The 22,411-nt window shown below is 47.6% G+C and overlaps 1 protein-coding gene across 1 annotated transcript in view; it reads right to left on the bottom strand.

Annotated features, from left to right (window-relative positions):
* The window catches only part of NET1 (neuroepithelial cell transforming 1), a 90,414-nt gene extending 70,374 nt beyond the window's left edge, over positions 1-20,040 (bottom strand). The window contains exon 1 of the mRNA XM_075599380.1: positions 19,828-20,040. Within this exon, the coding sequence (XP_075455495.1) occupies positions 19,828-19,979 (152 nt within the window). The 5' untranslated portion in view covers positions 19,980-20,040. The remainder of the gene's footprint in view (positions 1-19,827) is intronic.
* Between the last annotated feature and the right edge of the window lie 2,371 nt (positions 20,041-22,411).

Raw genomic sequence — 22,411 nt, 5'->3', positions numbered from 1 at the left:
CGCTCCCAGAGTCAGTGCACCCGCACTGCTGACAGGCGGTGCGATGAGATACACAGACCGCGATATGCGGTCTGTAGGGAGCGGGAGCCGGAGCCGGAGGTTTGACAGGGAGGGGGGGCGTGGCTTGAGCGGAGGGACCCGCTACTCTCCCCCCCTCCCTCCACGGACTGCAGGAGGGAGCTGCTACTCTCCCCCCCCTCCCTCCACGGGCTGCAGGAGGGACCCGCTACTCTCCCCCCCCTCCCTCCACGGGCTGCAGGAGGGACCCGCTACTCTCCCCCCCCCCCTCCCTCCACGGGCTGCAGGAGGGACCCGCTACTCTCCCCCCCCTCTCTCCACGGGCTGCAGGAGGGACCCGCTACTCTCCCCCCCCTTCCTCCACGGGCTGCAGGAGGGACCCGCTACTCTCCCCCCCCCCTCCCTCCACGGGCTGCAGGAGGGACCCGCTACTCTCCCCCCCCTCCCTCCACGGACTGCAGGAGGGAGCTGCTACTCTCCCCCCCTCCCTCCACGGACTCGGGCTGGAGCTGCTACACACACACACATACACACACACACACACAGGCAGGCAGGCACTCACGCACTCAGGCATACACACAGACAGGCAGTCACCTGCTTTCACTCCACACTCCTCCCCACTCCCCGAAGCCTCTCCTCCTCCCGAAGCCTCCCCTCCCCATTGGCTCACAGCCACACCACGTGACGCGTCAACGCTAGGAAACACCATTCTCTTGTGTCTCATAGCGGCTGACGCGCCACAGCGTGTAGTCAGCTGTGCCGCCAGGGGGGTCCGGGACCGGCTCGCGAGGATTCCCCTGCTGGTGGGGAACTCGCGACATAGCCGCCCGCGCCAACGAGCGCAGCGGGACCGAGGCCTTATCTCATGACTCACTACATCAGGAGCGGCAAACTCCAGACCTAGAGGGCCACCAACAAGTCAGGTTTTAAAGGATATCCCTGATTCACCACAGGTGGCTCAGACTGACAAGCCACCTGTGCTGAAGCAGGGATATCCTGGAAACCTGACCTGTTTGTGGCCCTTAAGGACTGGAGTTGGCCGCCCCTACACTACATCATAAAAGTAAACTTGTAATTCTGTACTCCACCAAAAAGGGTGTATTGCATTTCTAACATGAAAGCATGGAAATTGTCTTTTATTTAGCCTAACAGGATAAACGTATTTCAAATGCCTTTTAATTTAAAGCAGATCCTGGTTATAGAAATATTCTTTTTAAATATAGAACAGATTTGTTACAGTTGCTTACGAGTCAGAAGTAGGTTTACTCCAAGACCATGAAAGGGTGACTAACTGCATATCGAACCCCATATCAAACACTTACAGATGCCAATCTGGGCGAGGGTTGTGTACCAAAGCCAAACCTGCTTTGTGTTAACTGTGTAATTAGTAAAGGATAAAGCCTCTATAACTTCTGTATTAAAGCAGCAATACTAAATTTCCCCCTTTTTTCCTACATGTATATGTATAGCATGGGACAATGTATACTACGACATTCTTACCTAAACCGGCAATCATTTGGTCCTCCTGTTATAAATCTGTAAAAATCCTGATTGTGAGTCTAACATAATGGCCGCTTCAGTCCGTGTAACTCAGCAGCTACAATGTATCCTTACATTACTAAAGTAATGGTATATATTGTTAGTTTGCAGCTCAAACTGCTGGGAATACTGGCAACAAATTATCAAAGTGTTGAAAAAATCTTGCTCTGCATGGGTGGTGTGCTAAAACCTGCTATAGAAAAATCAATAGATGCTTTAAAACTCAAAGTTTAAATATATATAGGGAACCATGTTAAAAATGGTTTTTGAAGCAAAAAGTGTTACGGTGTGCTCATTTGCATGTCATTTCCCAGAATCCCTTGCTGCAGTGGAAGTGCTGTGTGCTGGGTGATAATGGTGAAAGGCGGGGTTGCAGACCTGCCTAAGACATGCAGATGAGCAGATGAGCATACAGTTGTACACATATATATATATATATATGTATATAGCACCCCCTTGAGAAAGGTCCTATTCCAGGACCGAAACGTCGGATTGGGTGACTTATCTTTTTTATTCAGATGCCCAATACAGTTTTTCATGATTACTGAACCGAGTGCAGTCTTTCTTTACCGGACGAGAGAATGGTAATGTTGTTTTTCTATATATATATATATATATATATATATATATATATATATATATATATATTTTTTTTTTTTTAATAGTTGTTTACTTTCCCTTCATCAGCATCACAAATTATTTGGGCTACGGGTACAAAACGTCACTTTCAGCTTACATGTACCTTCACAGAAATTAACCACGTCATGTGCAAGTAATAGCACACCCTGACCATTCTTTTGCCCGTCTTCATTACACATCAGCCCATGACCAGGCTCCATAATTACCTTTCCTTTTTAAATACTGTTACGCCAACTATTTGTTTTGGAGGGGGAAAAAAAATGGAGATATATTTAAGGGACTAATTAAAGATTGCAATAACTGTGGAGTTCTTAAAGGTACTTATTAAGACCCAGTAACTGCAGAACCACTAGACTGTAACGCAGCACTGTACGCACTCTCCTGGCATTAAGGGGGGTGGTTTCTTGCCATGTCATGAAGAAATGCGGTATAGCTTTCACCACTAATGTTGGCGATTAGAGGCTAGTTTCGGTCGGCAGCTTCTGCCCGAAGACCAACGAGTCCTAAAGCAAAAGTCCATTAACAGTTTAAAAAAACACCTTTATCAGTGTGCCGCCTTTCACTTGGCAGACTTTCATTTAATGCTTACTCTATTCCATATTAATTAAACCGTGCCAGGCTTTGTTATCCGTATGACCACAAGTGTCACACGGGCGACAAGGTTTTCATGCAGCTTTCAACAATCACCCTGAGTATTTCCCCCCCGCACCTGTGGACAGAAGGTAATTAATCACGAAAGTGCTTTGCAAATATCTAGAGCAGGGTGCGCAAAGTTTTGATCCTGCGCTCACCTGCCTTCTCACCCCCCCCCCCCCCCGGAAGGGTCCGGCGTCATGTGACGCCGGTTACCATGGCGACGTGTTGCCAAAGATCAGGTAGGAGAAGCTGCAGAGACCTCGTGCGGTCCACCCGGCACTTCATTTAAGTGCCTTGGGGGAGAGCACGGGACCTCTGTAGCCGCCACGCCCCCCCCTGGAAATTCTCCCACCCCCCACAGAGAAGTCCCTATTGTGTTAAAGCGGCTCCAGTAATGTTTAGAGCAGTTAACTGCAAACACATGGAAATACTCTGCTTTTTATTTTGTGGAAAAAAAGGCATGTTAGAAAGTGTAAATGTGGGTCCATTTCTTCTTCACGTGCAAAAAAAAAGGTTGGGATCAGACATTTACCATAAGACCCGACAATAACTCAAAGCTGTGCAACCTATTTGTCCATGGAATGACAGACATAGTTAATGTACCATCAAGCTGCTTTCTAGCATGCTCTATTCAAATAAATGTGGCTAACATCTCCAAAACTGGGACGTCAGCTCATTCACTGTGTATTGAGGACTTGGAAAATGACAACCTTCGACTCGACTCACTGATCACCAAAAATAAAGCATAAAACAGTAATCAAAAGTAAATCATTTACAAATGAAACCAATATTCAGCTCTGCAGTGATACGCTGTACTGTGAAATGACAATTACATATAGCTATATAAAAAAATGCAACTTCTGTATCACTGATGTGTGAACATATTAATGGTCCTTTTCAGAAGCCCCTATATTTTGAGTAACAGGTTGTATTTTAATTTGCTCTCCATTGCACCAAAAATACTGAGCAGACATATCACAAACATCCCACGAAAGTTTTCCTTCCACTGTTTGCCAAATAAAACAAGACTTGAATAGGTTTATGGCCTTTTTCGTACCCTAGAGGAACATTGAACCATAACGGATGCGGCAGCTTCTCTGCAGGTACAAACAGTACATCAACTAGCAAGAAAAAAAGAAAATGGTTTAACGATTAACAAAAAAAAACTAAATATTTAAATGGGGGGGGGGGGCTGTTATAATAATTAAAGCTGTTGGTGGCTCTGTGTATCTGTTACACACGCTCCCCCTGCTACAGTCAGAACGCCTCCCCCCAAGTCAGGAGCTGCGAGTCTCCGTCTCCCCTCCCCTGCTACCTGATCTCTCCCCCCCCCCCTCCCACACTCTCCCAAGCAGCATGGACTGACCCATCAGTACCCACCATGGACGGTGCACTGTTGTCTCAGAGGTGACGAAAGCTCAGTAGTTACTGCATGCAGTACGGGCGCCAGAACCAGAATATTAGGCGCTAGGGATATTTCCATCCCTGCATTATGCAAACATAAAAGTATTGAAATACAGAATTATAAGTGTCTGCGAACACTGCGCTCATCTAGAAGTCCCAAATTCCTGAATGATACATGTAGTGCTATAATAATTCTGCACAGAATGTGTCAGGCACGCGTCCCTATCCCTAAGATCGGACAGCTTCATTTTGGTTTGAAGTGCTACGGTAAATGTGCCTTCTCATTTTTCTGAAATGCTTTGCAAGCAATGGAGTCATTCATAGAAAATGTGGCTAGAGCCTTCCTACAACATAGACCAGCAGACAACGCTGATTAAGTGCCTAAGAACTGGACATGTTTAAGGGACAGAACAGCTGTTCAAATCCTTAAAAACCTGACAGCTGTAAAACAGGAAAAAGGCAGTCCAGAATGTAGCCCTGCTAGCCTCATTTGTTGCACAAGTACTCATGTGTTTATTATATACCGGTACATAGATATAGATGGACTCATAAGCTATATTTGTATACACGTATGTACTGTAAACAGGAGTTCGGGAATATCCCAAATAGAAATCTGCAGGAAACCACAATTCATCACCAAAAGAGTGGGATCAGAATTCACTAAAATGTGTTTAAGGATATACATACTTATTCAGTGATTCCGAATACAATATGGAACTTCGTTATACAAGGTAGTCAGAACTTCACTGGCAGGCACACACTGTTTCTGAGAGTCCAACGAGACTTTTGCACTGAGCAACACACCAAGAAGAGGAGAAGAATGGGGGAGGTTGTATCAAAATATATTTTCCATATATCGGATGTTGACTGCCCAAAAGCAACAATTGTACTTTTATCGTTCTATTGCAAAAGAAGTGGCCTAGCAGTGAAATGTTACTCCAAATGCGAAGAAAAGATTGTTAATGAAAGGGTCTCAGTTATTTGCACCAACCTCTGCTTGGTGCAGAGCAGCTCTGGTAATGTCGCTGGTGGTGAGGTGTCTGGGCTAAATGGTGAACGTCAGCATGTTGTTACCGGACATGGTCCAAGTTACTACCAGAGCTATTTAGCGCTTTCTTTGAAGTGATACATTTGAAGCAGTAATAAAGTGTACATAATTTTCCAAAATTAAAAGCCTTTCTCCGTTTCAGATTGGCAGCAACACAGTAATACAGTTTCCCACCTTATTACGCATTCACATATAATGGGATTCCATTCTTCATTGAAAGCCATAACCTTGGTTCTGACGCACTTGCTCCTATTCCATCTGCAGCGCAGAATAGTCTTTGGAAACATTGCAGACGATTACGCAGGTATCAATTGGAGTGAAAGAGGACTTCCTTTTCCATTCCTGACATGATGGGGTGATAGGTCACGAGATTGCTATACTGATCACATGAGTTTGGCCAGAGAACAACCATGGTACTTTGGCACCATGGACATTCCTGCAGAGAACATACTAAAGGGCCATCATGAAGTCCATGTACATTAAAAAAAACAGGCCAAAGTAAAACAAGGTCAGGAGAATGATTATGTACAGACAAAAGTCCACAAGATTAAAAGCTCCAACTGTGATAAAATGCAAGCCTCCACTTTGCAAGTACATGGCTAGGCCGTCTGGCAGCAAAATGGTTAATACTCTGACTGCCCCCCTGGTCGGACTGCTGCAGCTTTCAGGGAACCAGGTACAGATAACAGGTGGGTGGAATGTCCCAGGGCCTCAAATGTCGGCCAAAATCTATGGGGGGAAAGGTGTCAATGCTTGTAAGGCCTGCAATGACCTCCCTGTAACTCCATATGCTATTAAAGCATGTCAGAAGGCATGTGTGTCTAACCGGTTCTACGATGCATGACTGAGCGTGTTGGGCCAGAGCACATGAAGACAGGTTCCATAGCACATTACAAAAAGCATCGGCAAATGTTTTAAAGGACATATGTGGGGGGGTTGGGGAGAAAAGAAGTACATTGATACATACGTTTTTGTGACGTCCAGTAAATGACTGAAAAATAAAAAAATACCCTGGAAATTACATAATGTCAACTCCCTTGAACTCTCCCCTCAGCAGCAATTCCATATCCATCCCTACTAACCTAACCAACCATATTACTCTTATGATTTTCTAGTGACTTAGGCTGCGGCCCTGCTGGCACTGACAGCGCTGTGCTTGCCGCTTTTACTTACATAAATGTATATGTGTAAGTCCCCGCGAGCGGGCACGCACACTGAAGCTTGGCGCTTGAGTAAAGAAAAAAAAATGTAACTTTCAAGCGCGCTCAACTTTCCTGCAACGCCCCCCCGCACGCATTTGCGAAATAGCCAGAAAACCCGGCACTCATGCTTGGAGAGCTGGTGACGTCACCGCTCAAGCATGAGCGCGGTCAGTGCCAGCGGGGCCGCAGTTTAAGGAAGAATCTGCCACTGGCTGAGAAAACAGGCAGGAGGAACAATATAGTAATTGCACTTTGCAATAGGAACTAGAAACTTCAAAATGGCGAATTCTAGGCCCTCTTGTTCTGGGTGCAGCCTCAACTAAAATAAATCAATTGCCATCACGTTTAATCTGGTTGTCTGGCACTGGTTGTTCTCACACTAACCAAAATAGGCATGAGTACGATTAGATTTGTTTTAGTCCATTCTAAACTCCCTGTATGATGTCACCATGTGTTGAGCAAGGCTTAGTCTCTGCTGTGCAGGAGAGTGAAAGGATAGATGAGCATTGTCATTTACAGGAAAACAAGAGAAAAAAATTGTTACGAAAAGCCGACTTCCCAAAGAAACGAAAGCAGTAAAAGTATGCGATTATTAGCCAAGTTGCACTGCCCCTTTAAACAAGCTATACCACTCTGCAACGGCTATGGTAAGAATGCAGCAGCAAGGCATTGTGGGATGCAACTTGTAATATGTCAGAACTAGAATGGCAGCCTTACTGAAAGGAAAATAAGAAACAAACATTGGTCTTTCACCAACTAAATTAATTTGTGGTGGCGATGGTGAAAAGATCCAAATTAGGAGAACCCGAGCATACCGACAATGACCGCTTCCTTTTAAAATATATTAAAGGTGCCGTCTGACCGATTACCTTTACGCGTGCAGTCATATCAAAGAAAGCAACAGACCTAGATCCACAAAAGGGTGCCAAACTTCACCACAACTCCGCTACCTTTCACCTGGGCTACGGACACAGGCAAACTACCAGTTTATTTCAATTTTTTTACATTTATTCTATTTTGTATAAGAGAGTAGAGGAACGTTTCGGGCGCTCCTGCCGCCTTAGGCCGTGCCTATAGTGCCATCGTTGGTGACTGACACGGCGGGTGACATCACCCGTCGCCACCAGCGAAAGTTATGTTTCGCCGGGCGGCGGGGGTCGCGGGATTCCGGCAATTTGATTTGTTCAAGGGCCGTCACGTGACGCGACTGCCCTTGAAAAAACACATTTTGCCGGCTTCAGGTTTTCGCGACGGCGGCAAAGTATTTGTTTTCGGGCAACGTCGCCTTTGCCGGCCCTATAAGAGCGGCCTTAGTCAGGTAAATGTGAGAAGGCACCCGAGTGACATTACTGAGCATCTACATCGGATTTGTGCAATCCAAGCAGATCAGCACTTGAAGAGGAAAAACAGGATATACCAAGGTGAACCCAAAAATGAAGACTAGAACAGTATAAATAGTAATGGAAGTGCATTTTATTTTCAATAATGGAAAAAATACATGTAGTACGTGTGTCCATGACCCACTGCTGGGGAAGCCATTTTTATGCCTGAAAGATGCAGTTTGAAAGGTGCATATTCTGTGACCTGCAATGCCAGGGGAGCAAGTTGAAGCTCTCTTCTGACATTTGAGGGAGACTCTCGACACTTAAAAACGCACATCTTTTGTATAATTCACGGTCACAAACAAAATAATGTCAGGAATGTCCCGAGACATCTCTACGGTATAACCAAGGAGATCTGAATTACAATTTGGAAGTACAATAAAGTGGCAGGTAAACCCTGCGCGTGCTTTATAGAATATTGAAAATAACCATGAATTTTGGCAAGAAATCCAACTTTGTTATTAGCCCCAAAAGAAACCAGCATGTTGTGATAATGATCAGAGGGAAAGAACACTCATTCACAATTGGAGCAACAACAGAAATAAAAAAGACCCGTTGTTAGAGTCATTTCCCAATAGATATCTTTAAGATTAGCCCATGATTGTATGTAATATTTCTCCATAACTCAATATTTAAAAATACTGGAAAATGTAATAAGAAGGTTAATAAAAGAAAAGGCACTAGAGTAACCAGAGGAACTAATGCCACTTTACCTCAGCATATTGAAAATGACAAATCATAGAAGGTGGCAAGATGAAGTCGGTTTAACACACACACACACACACACACACACGTCTGCAGCCCCGCTTTTCACCATTATCTCTTAGGCCTCGGGCCGCGCCGAGCTGTGCTCCTGCTCCGCCTCGCCCTTTTTTGTGTCCTGGCAGGCGAGGCAATGAGCGCGCTTGGGGGGCGGGGCGGAGGCGTGGCAGGGCTAGTTCCTTGCTCCCATTGGATGTGAGCGGTCCCGTGACCGCTCCTCCGCTCCCCTGAGCGGCAAATTTTAAACTTGCCTGTCTGCTCAGAATTTCTCAGCCTCCGCACGCATGCGGAAGCAGCTGCTAAAGCCGCGCTGATCACAGATGAAGGGGGTAAGTTCATCTGATCAGCACGGCTCAGCGGGGTGTGTGGGACTATGTCCCAGGCCTTAGGCGGCGTCCATAGTAGAACGCACTAGCTTCCGCGTTTCTCCGCGACCTGGTGTCGCACTAGAAATACAAACTTTTGTACTATGAAGCGCTGCTCTCCCTGTAGCGCATGTGCACGTTGGATAATGACTGCAAATGAGCACACGGTCACCTTTTGCTTCTTAATCATTTTAACATAGATCCCTAGAAACATATGCCGGCTGTATTGCACTGCCTGGGTTAGAGAATGACATGGCCAGTAAACCCCCTCTGCGAGAGCTTTTGGGTCTCATCGCTGTGAGGCTGGTTATACTGGCTTTGTAATGTGAAGCTGGGATAGGTTCCGACCACACATTAAATAAGTTATAGTGGGTAAAAATGTGACTAAGAAAACAGAATCAGAGCGAAAATTCCTGTCACAAATAGCAATGTGTGTACAGAAGTTCCAGTGTGCAAAGTGTGAACGACCCTATAGATTTTAAAGTGATAAACAATCGTAGCTAATCATATACTAGATTGTATTAAACATATGCAAGTGCATAACTTTCAATAAATAACAAGTATTCAGGTGAAAATAGTGTCTCAGAAATATCCAATTACAAGGAATTGTTCCAAGAGATGAATCCAAATTAAATGCCAGAGAAAGCTAAAGTTTACAAATGAACATGTAGCTGCTTAAAATGGGGGAACCTTACTCATTCTTCTGCGTTACCCTATTGTTACAGTCCACACACACACACACTTCTCATACCAGAAATGATAGAGACATAAACGAGAGATAGAAAAACATTGGCATCTTATTACAAAAAAATGACTTTACTTGTCAACATGCACCCTCCAGTGGTATAATGTATCCACTGCAAGTGCCATGAAAAGAAACAACGAAACAAGCACAAGTCCCTTTTACAGGGGAATCCCTAAAACAGTTTAAGAAAAGACACCAGAAAACAAATGTAATACCCCATTTGCAGGCGACTACTTTATGACACACGATTGGCATTGCTTAATTCAGAGCAGACAAGGCATAGAATTACGTTGAACTGAAGAAAAAAAGATTGGAGGGAAAAAAATAGGTTTCCAGCAGGTATTCCTGGCTCAAACTACCCTGAGAAAAGGTGGCTTTCGCCAGCCTAAAAAGCTTTGTGTGAACATATATACCATTCCTAGCATATTTTTTTGCAGCAATGAAACACATTAAGCATTCTTGCCAAGTTGCAGCCTGTTGCATGTAAAGAGCTCTTTATTTTCCACCTCAGGTAATTATATTAAAAGGTCTTTTTTTATCAATGCACCAAGTTACTTTGAGAAATAAGGTGTACTGAGTGAGACCGTTTATGCGAAGTAAACAAAAAAAAAAAACATATGCACACCAATCTTTAAAGAATATACAAATCATGCATGAAAAATTATATACACAGGGCACTAAAACAAATGAAAAATAAAACTTCGATTTACCTCAACTTCACGTCTCTATTCTTACATACCATCTAATTAGGGTAATATTTCAATTTTTAACCCATCGGGTGCCCCAAGATGTAGCCGCTACATCACAGGGTCTAGCACTCTTGGGGCCCCGTGTTGCTGTGGCATGGCGTTTTAGTGCCCTTTTCCCACGTGAGATGGCTTCTGCACTCCGGGCGCAATCTGGCGCCCAGGGGAATGCAAGAGGACGACTCCAGTTCTGTTTCATATGATGCCACGATTACGTACTCGCGATGATCCGATGGGCTGTGGTACCCCGATGCTGCTGCCCCTTCGGCACCCAAAGGCTTTACCTCTTGGGAGGTAGGGTGTCTCCAGAGATTTCCGGTGTTGATGGCAGCTTTGGGTACCCACTGCTTCCCGAGATATTTGCATTTGAATGGGCTGCCAGTAGCAGCTCCAGCTGGGCACAGAAAATATCCTGCGGGCCAGTAGGAAACTGCGATGTTATCCCTTGCGACTTCCTATTGGTACGCATGCCGTGAGAAATTAAACAGAAGCGAGATACCGGCATCACCTTCCAATGTAAGGCTCTCTGGGGGTCCCGCCCTCTGGGGTTCAGCTCCAGGAACCCTTTGCTTCTCACGCACAGGGCAAAAATTGTTTGTCATTTTTTTTTAAGGCAAAGCTCCTTTAAAAGAAGCAATTTTTGTATCAATTATATTTATCTTAATTGGAACTTGAATCACGCTATTCCAAGCTCCTGAGATACTTACCTTTACTGACGCTGAGGCTTGATGCAGGCGAGCCAGCGGGCACGATCGGGAGGCGGCGCAGTGACGTCGCTGGGCCATTCGCCCGCGACGCAACGACGTCAACGTGATGCTGCTTCGCGCCGATTGGATGTTTTCAGCCGACAGTGCGCTGAAAAACAGCTTGGCTGTCGGCTGAAAAATCCAACTCCTCAGCACGCCTGCGGACGCTCGCGTGAGCCCCCTCTAAAGACATCCTCATTGAGGATGCCGGGGCTCAGCGCGGAGCGTCCGCACGGCTCAGCGCGGCTTCCTTTGCTATGGACGTGGCCTTTAGAAGTATCTGTGCTGCGCAAACTGGGGAGGGGGGGGTGCAAGGTTTACAGAGGCCCCGCCCGCTTCCCGAAGGCACTTAAATTATGTGCCGGGGAAGCAGTGAAGGCCTCTAAACTGCACTTAGCTTAGCTCATACTACTTCTAGAGACGCGTCACCATGGGCCGAGGTAAGAGGGGAGGGCGTGCAGAGAAAGGGGGAGGGGGAGATACAGGCGGCAAAGGGCACAGGGGAAAAAAAAAAAAAAAAGAAGAGGATTGCGCTGCCCTGTTCTAGATAATTGTTACATTGTAAATCACAGAAAGAGGTAGACAAGAAAGTTGTGTAAAATATCAATTTTTCAGGAGAGATTGCTGCTTTGTCAGTGATGTTTCACTGCATGTTATATCATATTAATTTCCAATGCACTGCAGATTTGTATATTGCTTCTCTTCATGGCTTACCATGACTCAGGGAGCGAACATTCACGGGGCTGGGCAATAGCAAGGTTGTATAATTATGGGCGCCAGGAACTTTTATAGTACAACTGTCATTTATTCGTGTCCCCAAACACGGGGACCGCTCATATATAGCTTGACACGTTGTACATGGTTTTTATTCAAAGACATACACGAACACTTCTCTTCCATCAGTGCCCACTTTTAACACCCGATTGGAGGAACACCAACTTACTTGCTTAGGTAGCCATGGGATCCGGCACCCATGTCTTTCCGGAACACTAAGTAACGATCCGACTATTCGGGGGGGTACCTTAGGGAAATCCTGATGGGTCTCCTATTGCTCGACCCAGTACCTTGCTGTCTGTTTTCAGAAACTGCCACACAGACTCTGAACCGCAGTTAGAGCTGATCACCAGGCACTACAGAGCCCTCTTTCCCGAGGCCCTCTATGGCGGAATAAGACATGTGGTCGCGCCCCTTTCAAAGCGACCAGATGGCCGCCGCTACTTCATCGCAGTAGAACCTTCCGCCACACGATTACAAGTCAAGTTGTATTACTGGTCAGAGTACGGTTAATTTAAGGGGTTTTAGTGATATGGGTAGAGGGTTAATTTAAGGGGTTTTAGTGATATGGGTAGGGGGTTAATTTAAGGGGTTTTAGTGATATGGGTAGGGGGTTAATTTAAGGGTTTTAGCAGTTAGGGAGGGGTTTTTAGGGCAATGCATTTACATTAGCGGCGAAATGGGCGGTGGTGGAGAGTCTCATGATGAAGCACTGGCGGACATTTGGTCATGGCGAAACAGCCATGGCCAAATGTCCTAGACCGCTCTATGGCATGTCGTATTCCTTTTACTAAATTGTACAGGACTCCATTCCGTCTTTAGGGGCTGCTTACTTAAGGGGTACTTTGCCCATCTACAACATAATACACAGAGGGGGGGGGCGCGCCTGGTCTACACTATTACAGGCATACCCCGGTTTAAGGACACTCACTTTAAGTACACTCGCGAGTAAGGACATCGCCCAATAGGCAAACAGCAGCTCTCGCATGCGCCTGTCAGCACGTCCTGAACAGCAATACCGGCTCCCTACCTGTACCGAAACTGTGCGCAAGTGAGGAGACTATAGAGCCTGTTACACATGTGTTATTTACATCAGTTATGCACGTATATGACGATTGCAGTACAGTACATGCATCGATAAGTGGAAAAAGGTAGTGCTTCACTTTAAGTACATTTTCGCTTTACATACATGCTCCGGTCCCATTGCGTACGTTAATGCGGGGTATGCCTGTACTTTACTAACATTACTTATCTACACTCCCCGAGGCTCCGCTCTTCTGGAATGTTAGGTTCCTTGAGGTCCAGAACAGTCCCTCCTTAAATACCCCTGTGTGACGTATGGATCCCCATAGCAGCCAGGGTGCAGCCCAGCATGCACTAGTATTGCTAGCAACCCTTTAGGAGGGAGGTTACATATATATATTTTTTTAAGTTATTAAAAAAATGGGTAACAATGTGTGTAGCTTAATCTCTTATTCCAGCGATCAAACCGCTTGTAAACCCATGTATCTACAGATAAACTACCGCCATCATTTGTCCTTTGGTAAAAGATAATTATGTCACCAAACAGGTAAAAAGTACAAGTATCAAATTAATTTAATTTCCCAGGATTATGCGATATTAAAACATTACTTTTACACAGGAAACAAAAATTAAGTTACCCTTAGAGAATGGAAATATATATTTTGTCTGATTTGGGAGACAAAAGAACAATTCCTGCGCTCCTACTGCCTATTTGGGCTAAAATATACTAGTGACATGTTTACATTTAGAACCCAAGTCTGTGTGACACAGGAGTTCTTTGGTTGCATCTTTTTATCAAAACATGATTCAAGCCTGCCACCTGTAGGGCATTTGTGCAACCACAGTACACCTTTATAATAAGGGAACTCGGACAGTGGCTTTGGAGAGCTTTTAATTGCAGTACATCACAAAAGTATATGCTTCATTTATTTAACCCTTTCAGGGCACTTTCACATATTTCACAAAGTTTTCTCCACAGGACAATAAGAAATTACATATTCAGTGACGGTCCCTGCTAAACAGTGTACCTTGACACCGTTGGCAGGCTTGAATCATGTTTTGATCAAAAGATGTAATCAAATGACTTGTTATACAGACTTAGGTTCTAAATGTCAACATGTCACTAGTATATTTTTGCCTCATTTGGTAGGAGTGCAGGAGATCTTCTTTTGTTTTCCATGTATGTGTAGCACCTGTTCCCCCCTGCCACGGAAGATCTGGCCACTACATGGGTGTTTCCCCTGGGTACTGTAGCTCACCTACTGGTTCAGGAGGTCTGAGTGGCTCCGCAGTTGAAGTTTGGGAGCAGCAATAGGCCAGGCTGTCTCCTGGCTCTTACTGTGCAGCGCCTCCCTCCCATGAGGATCCTGCTGGTTGCAGGATGGTCCCCACAGGCAATATTCCTCTCCAATAACCACACACTATAGTTAATCCAAAAGCAGGTTTATTGTATAAACAGCATGATCGTCGTCCAGCCCTGGAGAAGACCCCAGGAGCTTGAGGCCCTCCAATTTATTTGACCCTCTGGTAGGGAAAAGGGTATTACACTGTCACATAAGAAACCATACTCAATTTACTTGTTTTTTAAACCCGGGAGGAGGGGGGCTTTTAACCCCGCCCCATAACAGGGCAGGTTGAGGTACTGGCAGGCATCCCCACATATACATGTGACCCAGTCAGTACCTTCCCAGGTATGACACTCCAACTGCCAGTTTAGGCCTGCCCCTGAATACGGCAACATAGTACTCATCCAGGCTGCAACTGCAGGCTAGGCCCTGCGCAGGAGATTAACCCCAACGCTGCCTGTTCCTATCAGGACTTATAGTGTTGAGGCCAGTAGAAGGCTCTAGCCAGGGGCACTTGGCTACATATGTAAGGCCAATCCTTTTACCGTGCAGCATACTACATAAAGGAAGGAGCGCGGTAAGGCTGTGCTTATACTGCGTGCGATGTGACAGATGACGTCAAGCCGTCGCCATTGTTGTATTTCAGATTCTGGAGATTCTGGCCTTGCAGCCAGCGACGTCAGCAAGAGGGAAGGCAGATGGGCGGAGAAGCTCTAGGATTGGCTTATAGCCAGTCACATGTGGAGACCGTCTCTCCAAAAATCAAATTCCACTGACAACCAGAATGAGGCTAAGGCCCCGGTCACGGTGCTGTAATGCGCGCCCGCGCTTTTGGCTGCGCGTTCCGGCGATTCCCCGGTCTGCAGCTCACTGCAGGAGCAGAGACCGGGGGGGGGGGGGCGTGGCGGAGGAGTGACGGGGCGCGGCCATGACGTCACCCGGCAGGTTCGCCCTCATTGGCTGAACCGCCGGGGGGCGTGCCTAGCCGCTCGACGCGAGTTCCTGCTCTCAATTCTATTGAGAGCAGGAGTAGCTCTCGCGCGAGTGCTGCGGCCCCCCCTCGCAGCGGGCCCGGCACCATTGCGGAGAGGGCTCTAGTGAGCGCAGCGTCCGCCACAGCGGACGCTGTAGCAGGCAGCGGGGGCAAGGCCTAAGGCTTTGGTCCGCTGCGTCCGGCGGCGCGCGCTGCAGCGAGCCACCAGCTCCTTTCCTCCAGTCTGGAGGTCCCCGCTGGCTCCTTCAGACGTGGCTGACTGCGTCCTGTGACGCGTCAGCCGGCCGATGCTGCAAGCTTCTGGTGATCAGAAGCGCTGACGCGTCACGTGGTGCAGCAGTCAGCCAATGAGGGAAGGGAGGCGGCTACGGGGAGGGAGGCGGCTACCCTGTCTGTGCAGCCGTGCATAGCGCCCCCCCCCCCCCTCCTCTGGTGCCCGTTTCGCATGCTGCCCCTGCTCCGGGAGGGGGAAGAGGAGGGGGGCTCCGGGAGGGGGGGAGAGGGACCAAGAGGGGGGAGAGGGACTGACAGGTTCGGGGGGGACAGCACAAGAGCCCTCCGCTCAAACCACGCCCCCTCCGCCCCCAGCTCCCTCTCCCTACAGACCGCAGGGAGCGGTCAATTGCAGGGGCTGCTGTGGAGCTGCTGAGGGGCTGCTGAGGGGCTGCTGTGGAGCTGCTGAGGGGCTGCTGAGGGGCTGCTGAGGGGCTGCTGAGGGGCTGCTGTGGAGCTGCTGTGGAGCTGCTGAGGGGCTGCTGTAGAGCTGCTGTGGGGCTGCTGTGGAGCTGCTGTGGAGCTGCTGTGGAGCTGCTGTGGAGCTGCTGTGGAGCTGCTGTGGAGCTGCTGTGGAGCTGCTGAGGGGCTGCTGTGGAGCTGCTGAGGGGCTGCTGTGGAGCTGCTGTGGAGCTGCTATGGGGTTGCTGAGGGGCTGCAGCGCTGTGCTGAGGGATGGTCCCGCCCCCTCATGTCATGGCCGCGCCCCCCCCCCCACCCGTTTTGGCCACACACCCCCGCGCCGGAAAAAAATCACTGCAGACCACAGATCGCGGTGCAGTTAATTGCACGCGCCGCCGGCAAGCAAGGCGGGCGTGCGGGCGCGTGCAGTGGGGCCTTAGCCTTATGGTAGCGCTGTCGCTACCATTATAAGCGCCAGTGACAATGCATTTGTTTTGACGCGACGTCGCCATAAGCGCAGCCTAATATGTACAGTCTTCGGCTACGGCCCCAGTGTCAGCTCCTGCACGCGCGTCAGGTGGCGGGTGCATGGGTGCAAGTTGAAATATCTGCGGTCTGTGCTCGAGCTGCAAGAGACAGGATCGCAATGGGGGGGCGGGCCATGATGTCACGCTGCTGGTTCGCCCTCTTTGGCGGTTACTTTTTAAGAAAAAAAAGCAACACTTCCCAAGACTACTTCAAATGTAGTGTAAGAAACCCCAACCCTTTCTAATAGCGTGTCTGAGCTTGATGCATTGTAAGGAACCCCAACCCTCTCTAATTCTGCACATGAGATCAGATGCATTGTAAATGCTTCTGTATTTTATACAATTTGCTAAGGTTGAGTGTGTGTGGGGGGGAGGGAAGAGAAGTGGGAAGGACACAGACAGAAAACCTGTCTCCATAACATACAGCAGTAAGCAACAGGACAATCTGCAAATAGACACACAGCAAGGATGAGGAGGTGACAAGTTTTGACAAGCAGATAAAGCAATACGTTTTTTATTGCTGTCACCTAAAAAAAGGATTTAGGAGTGCTTGTAGACTGCAGGCTTAGCAATAGTGCCCAATGGCATGAAGTAGCTGCAAAGGCAAACAAGATCTTATCTTGCATCAAATGGGCAATGGATGGTAGGGAAGTAAACATAAGTATGCCCCTTTACAAAGCACTAGTAAGACCACACCTTGAATATGGAGTACAATTTTGGGCACCAATCCTAAGAAAAGACATTATGGAACTAGAGAGAGTGCAGAGAAGAGCCACCAAATTAATAAAGGGGATGGACATTCTAACTTATGAGGAGAGGATAGCTAAATTAGATTTATTTACATTAGAAAAGAGGCGTCTAAGAGGGGATATGATAACTATATACAAATATATTCTGGGACAATACAAGGTGCTTTCAAAAGAACTATTCATCCCACGGGCAGTACAAAGGACCCGGGGCCACCCCTTAAGGTTGGAGGAAAGGAAATTTCACCAGCAACAAAGGAAAGGGTTCTTTACAGTAAGGGCAGTTAAAATGTGGAATTCATTACCCATGGAGACTGTGATGGCAGATACAATAGATTTGTTCAAAAAAAGGTTGGACATCTTTTTAGATGGGAAAGGTATACAGGGATATACCAAATAAGCAGTGTTCGACAAACCTATACATTTGCACGCCCTGGGCGAGTGGATTTAACATCGTGGCGAGCTCCTATTGGCCCAAGCAGCACACGTGTGGTACTAGGTGGCGAGTAGATTTTTTTTGTTCGGCGAGTAGATTTTTTGGTGATTTGTCGACCACTGCAAATAAGTATACATGGGAAGGATGTTGATCCAGCGATTAATCCGATTGCCAATTCTTGGAGTCAGGAAGGAATTAATTTTTCCCCTTAATGTGTTTTTTTGTTTGCCTTCCCCTGGATCAATAAGTATAGATATAGGATAAAGTATCTGTTGTCTAAATTTAGCATAGGTTGAACTTGATGGACCTATGTCTTTTTTCAATCTCATCTACTATGTAACTATGTAAAAAGAATAGATCTGTGGTGTCTAAAGTTCTCAATGATTTTCTGAGTGTCACGGATTTGGGGCCAGTATCCCTGAATTTTAGCCACCAGCTGTCTCAAATGCCACAAAATAGAAGTACTTTTCCAGTAAAATGCTATATTTTGAGCAAGAATCCCCATATCTCATCTCTTTATTTCTTGAACGTTGACATCTGTGGATAAACCACATTCCAGAATGCTCGACACCTTGAAATTATGCCTTAAGAAAATTAAATGCGTTACTAAGGGTGCCTTGAGGAGATTAAAAGCATTCAAATATTTAGGCCCATATTCAGTAAGTCAGACGCAAGGTAAATCAAAACTAACCACGCATTAATTTCAGTAGATGTTACTGCATTATAAAAGCAGCAATACTACAGTCCCCTCCTTTTCCTATATGTGAAGCGTGTGACAATGTATAATGCTACAGTCTTACCTAAGCTGGCAATCGTTTGGTGTGCCTGTTATAAATCTGTTAGATCCCGATTGTGTCTCTAACTAAATGGCCACCTTTCAGTTTCAATCAGTCCTTCAGCCAGTGTAAGGCTTTGTCTATAGTTCCGCCGACAGCGAAAAGATGGGTGACGTCACCCGTCGCCACCGGCGAAAGTTATGTTTCGTCTGTCGGCCGCATCGCGGGATTCCCGCAATTTGATTTGTTCAAGGGCTGTCACGTGACACGACGGCCCTTGAAAAATCAAATTTTGCCGGCGGCGGGTTTTGGCGACGTCGCTCCGTCTATAAGCGCACACGGCGGCGGCAATGCTTTTGTTTTTGGGCGAATTTGCGTCGCCGGCACTATACGCACGGCCTAACTCAGCCGCTACAGTATATTCTGCTATTACTAAGGTAACATTGACTATTGTTACATCTTAGAGCTCAAACTAATGGGAACATTGGCAAAAATTCCAAAACAGGAAATGTTATGAGATGCAAGAGGCAGATCAGTACAGATAGGAGAGAATAATGTGGGGTCTGTACAGATAGAGGGTGAGATGAGGAGGGGGTAGATCTGTACAGATAGAGGCTGAGATGAGGAGGGGGTAAATCTGTACAGATAGAGGCTGAGATGAGGAGGGGGTAGATCTGTACAGATAGAGGCTGAGATGAGGAGGGGGTAGATCTGTACAGATGGAGGCTGATATGAGGAGGGGGTAGATCTGTACAGATAGAGGGTGAGATGAGGAGGGGGTAGATCTGTACAGATAGAGGCTGAGATGAAGAGGGGGTAGATCTGTACAGATAGAGGCTGAGATGAGAAGGGGGTAGATCTGTACAGATAGAGGCTGAGATGAGGAGGGGGTAGATCTGTACAGATAGAGGCTGAGATGAGGAGGGGGTAGATCTGTACAGATAGAGGCTGAGATGAGGAGGGGGTAGATCTGTACAGATAGAGGCTGAGATGAGGGGGTAGATCTGTACAGATAGAGGCTGAGATGAAGGGGTGGGAGGATATATCTGTACAGATAGGACAGACTGAGATGGGAGGGAGGTTGTTATGAGATGACGGGGGGGATATCTGTACAGATAGGGAATGATGTCATGAGGTGTGGGGGGGGGCTGTACAAATAGGAGATGAAGTAATGACATTGGGGGGACGCGGGATCTGTACAGATAGAATACTATGGAGGAGGGAAGGCCGCATGACTATAACGTTGGACCCCACATGCCCAGCCCGTGACTGCGGAGACTTCACACCCTCTCCCGTACCTCCTGGAGCTGCCTCCCTCCGGGGTGGCTGACCCGGCCAGGCTGCTGGTGGAGGATTTCCGCGTAGGCCCGCTCCTCTTCTTGGCCTTCACCTTCCCGGTGGGCGGCGGGGAGGAGGGGTCCGCCGGGGGCGGCATCGCCTTCACCTCCATGACGGGCTGGGGTACCGGGTGGGCAGGGGGGAGCTTTACCTCACACAGACAGGTAAATGTCCCTTCTCGGCCTCCTTACTGTCAGGCGGCGACACAAAGTTGCGTCACAAGCATACAACCGCTGCCCCGTCAGTTTGAAAAAAGCGGGAAGTTCCACTGCGCCCAATCAGGGAGCGAGGCATGGTTACTAGGCGACGGCTGGAAGATGAAAGCGCCGCAGCGCGAGACGGCCGTAGGGGGAAGATGGCTTCGTGCCCTGCACGTCACTGAACGTGATACCCTCCACGGCCATGTTTGTTGTGGGCAAAGCCTTTCTATGTATTGGTAGCTTGACTTGTGAGCAGGGTTCATGGGCGTCCGCAGAAATGTTTTCAGGGGGGGGCATAATGTTAACTAGACAGAGAGAGAGAGTGGTTGTGGGGGGGGGGGGGTGGTTGACGGGGTGGGTGACTGACACTTTGACTGACTGACTCGTGTGTGACTGACACTTGGGTGACTGACACACTTGGGTGGGTGACTGACTGACTGTGGGTTGGTGTCTGTATTCATTCACAGACAGACAGACACAAACACACACCCTCCCTCTCTCAGACTCTCCCCCTCTCAAACTCTCCCCCTCTCAGACTCTCCCTCTCTCACTCTCCCTCTCAGACTCTCCCTCTCCCTCTCAGACTCTCCCTCTCCCTCTCAGACTCTTCCTCTCCCTCTCAGACTCTCCCTCTCAGACTGTCCCTCTCAGACTCTCCCTCTCCCTCTCAGACTCTCCCTCTCCCTCTCAGACTCTCCCTCTCCCTCTCAGACTCTCCCTCTCAGACTCTCCCTCTCTCAGACTCTCCCCCTCTCAGACTCTCCCCCTCTCAGACTCTCTCCCTCTCAGACTCTCCCTCTCAGACTCTCCCTCTCCCTCTCTCACTCTCCCTCTCCGACTCTTCCTCTCCCTCTCAGACTCTCCCTCTCAGACTGTCCCTCTCCCTCTCAGACTCTCCCTCTCCCTCTCAGACTCTCCCTCTCCCTCTCAGACTCTCCCTCTCCCTCTCAGACTCTCCCTCTCCCTCTCAGACTCTCACTCTCCCTCTCAGACTCTCCCTCTCAGACTCTCACTCTCCCTCTCAGACTCTCTCTCTCCCCCTCAGACTCTCTCCCCCTCAGACTCTCTCCCCCTCAGACTCTCTCCCCATCAGACTCTCTCCCCATCAGACTCTCTCAGACCCCCCCCTTCAGAATCCCTCGCTCACTCAGACTCTCTCTCGCTCACTCAGACTCTCTCTCTCACTCAGACTCAGACACACACACACCACACACCACACACCCCACTCTAATGCAGATAGTCCCAAGGTGTAGCCCCATCTCTTTCTTACCCCCTCTCTTCTTCATTCACTCTCTCCCCTCACCCCTCTCTTCCTCACTTCCTCTATTACACCCCCTGTCTCCTCACTCTCCCCCCTCCATCAATTATGCCCCTCTGACTCAAACCCACTCCCTGAATCCGTCCTCCTCACATTCATTCCCTCCCCCCCTGATCTCACACACACACAGACACACACTCAGACACTCGCAACAAGGGGGAATCGGAACGGGAAGGGGGGACCCGGAGCAGGGGGGGAATCGGAACGGGAAGGGGGGAATCAGAGCAGGAGGACAAGGGGGAAGCGAGAGTGGCATGGAGCAGTAGTCACCTGACTTGCTCCATGCAGGAAAGGGCAGGCCTCGCTATGCAAGGTCAGATAGACTCGCAGGGGTGAGCAAACTTTTTATGCCGAGCCCCCCTTTTCATCCATTTAATTTCTCGGGCCCCCCCTGCCTGATGTAATCAAAATCACATGAACCCCCCCCCCTTTATTAAACGATATACAATGTAAATACAAATATGTTTCAACAGCTCGCGCTTGCAAAATTAGGCTGCGTCTACGCTGCCGCCGAGAGTGGTGACATCACCAACTCTCCAAGCATGAGCACAGGGTGTCCTGCATAATTTTGCAAGCACGAGTGGGGGTTATGGATCAGGGCTATTTCTGTGTGTGTGTGTGGGGTTGTGCGCATTGACTGCTGCTGAGCATGCTTCAATGTCAATTTTGTTTGTCTCGCCAAGCACACAATCAATCACAACACAAACAACACCCCCCACACCACATTCAATCACAAAACACACACATCACTACACATTATATATATATATATATATATATATATATATATATATATACACAAACACACACACACACACACACATCACTATACATATATACACACACACACACACATTACTATACATATATACACACACACACACATCACTATACATATATATACACACACACACACACATCATTATACATATATATATATATATATATATATATATATATATATATATATACACACACACACACACACACATCACTATACATATATACACACACACACATCACTAT

Source organism: Ascaphus truei, chromosome 5 (genome assembly GCF_040206685.1).
Source record: "Ascaphus truei isolate aAscTru1 chromosome 5, aAscTru1.hap1, whole genome shotgun sequence".
NCBI classification, from domain to species: Eukaryota; Metazoa; Chordata; class Amphibia; order Anura; family Ascaphidae; genus Ascaphus; species Ascaphus truei.
This window is presented reverse-complemented; position numbering and strand designations above follow the sequence as displayed.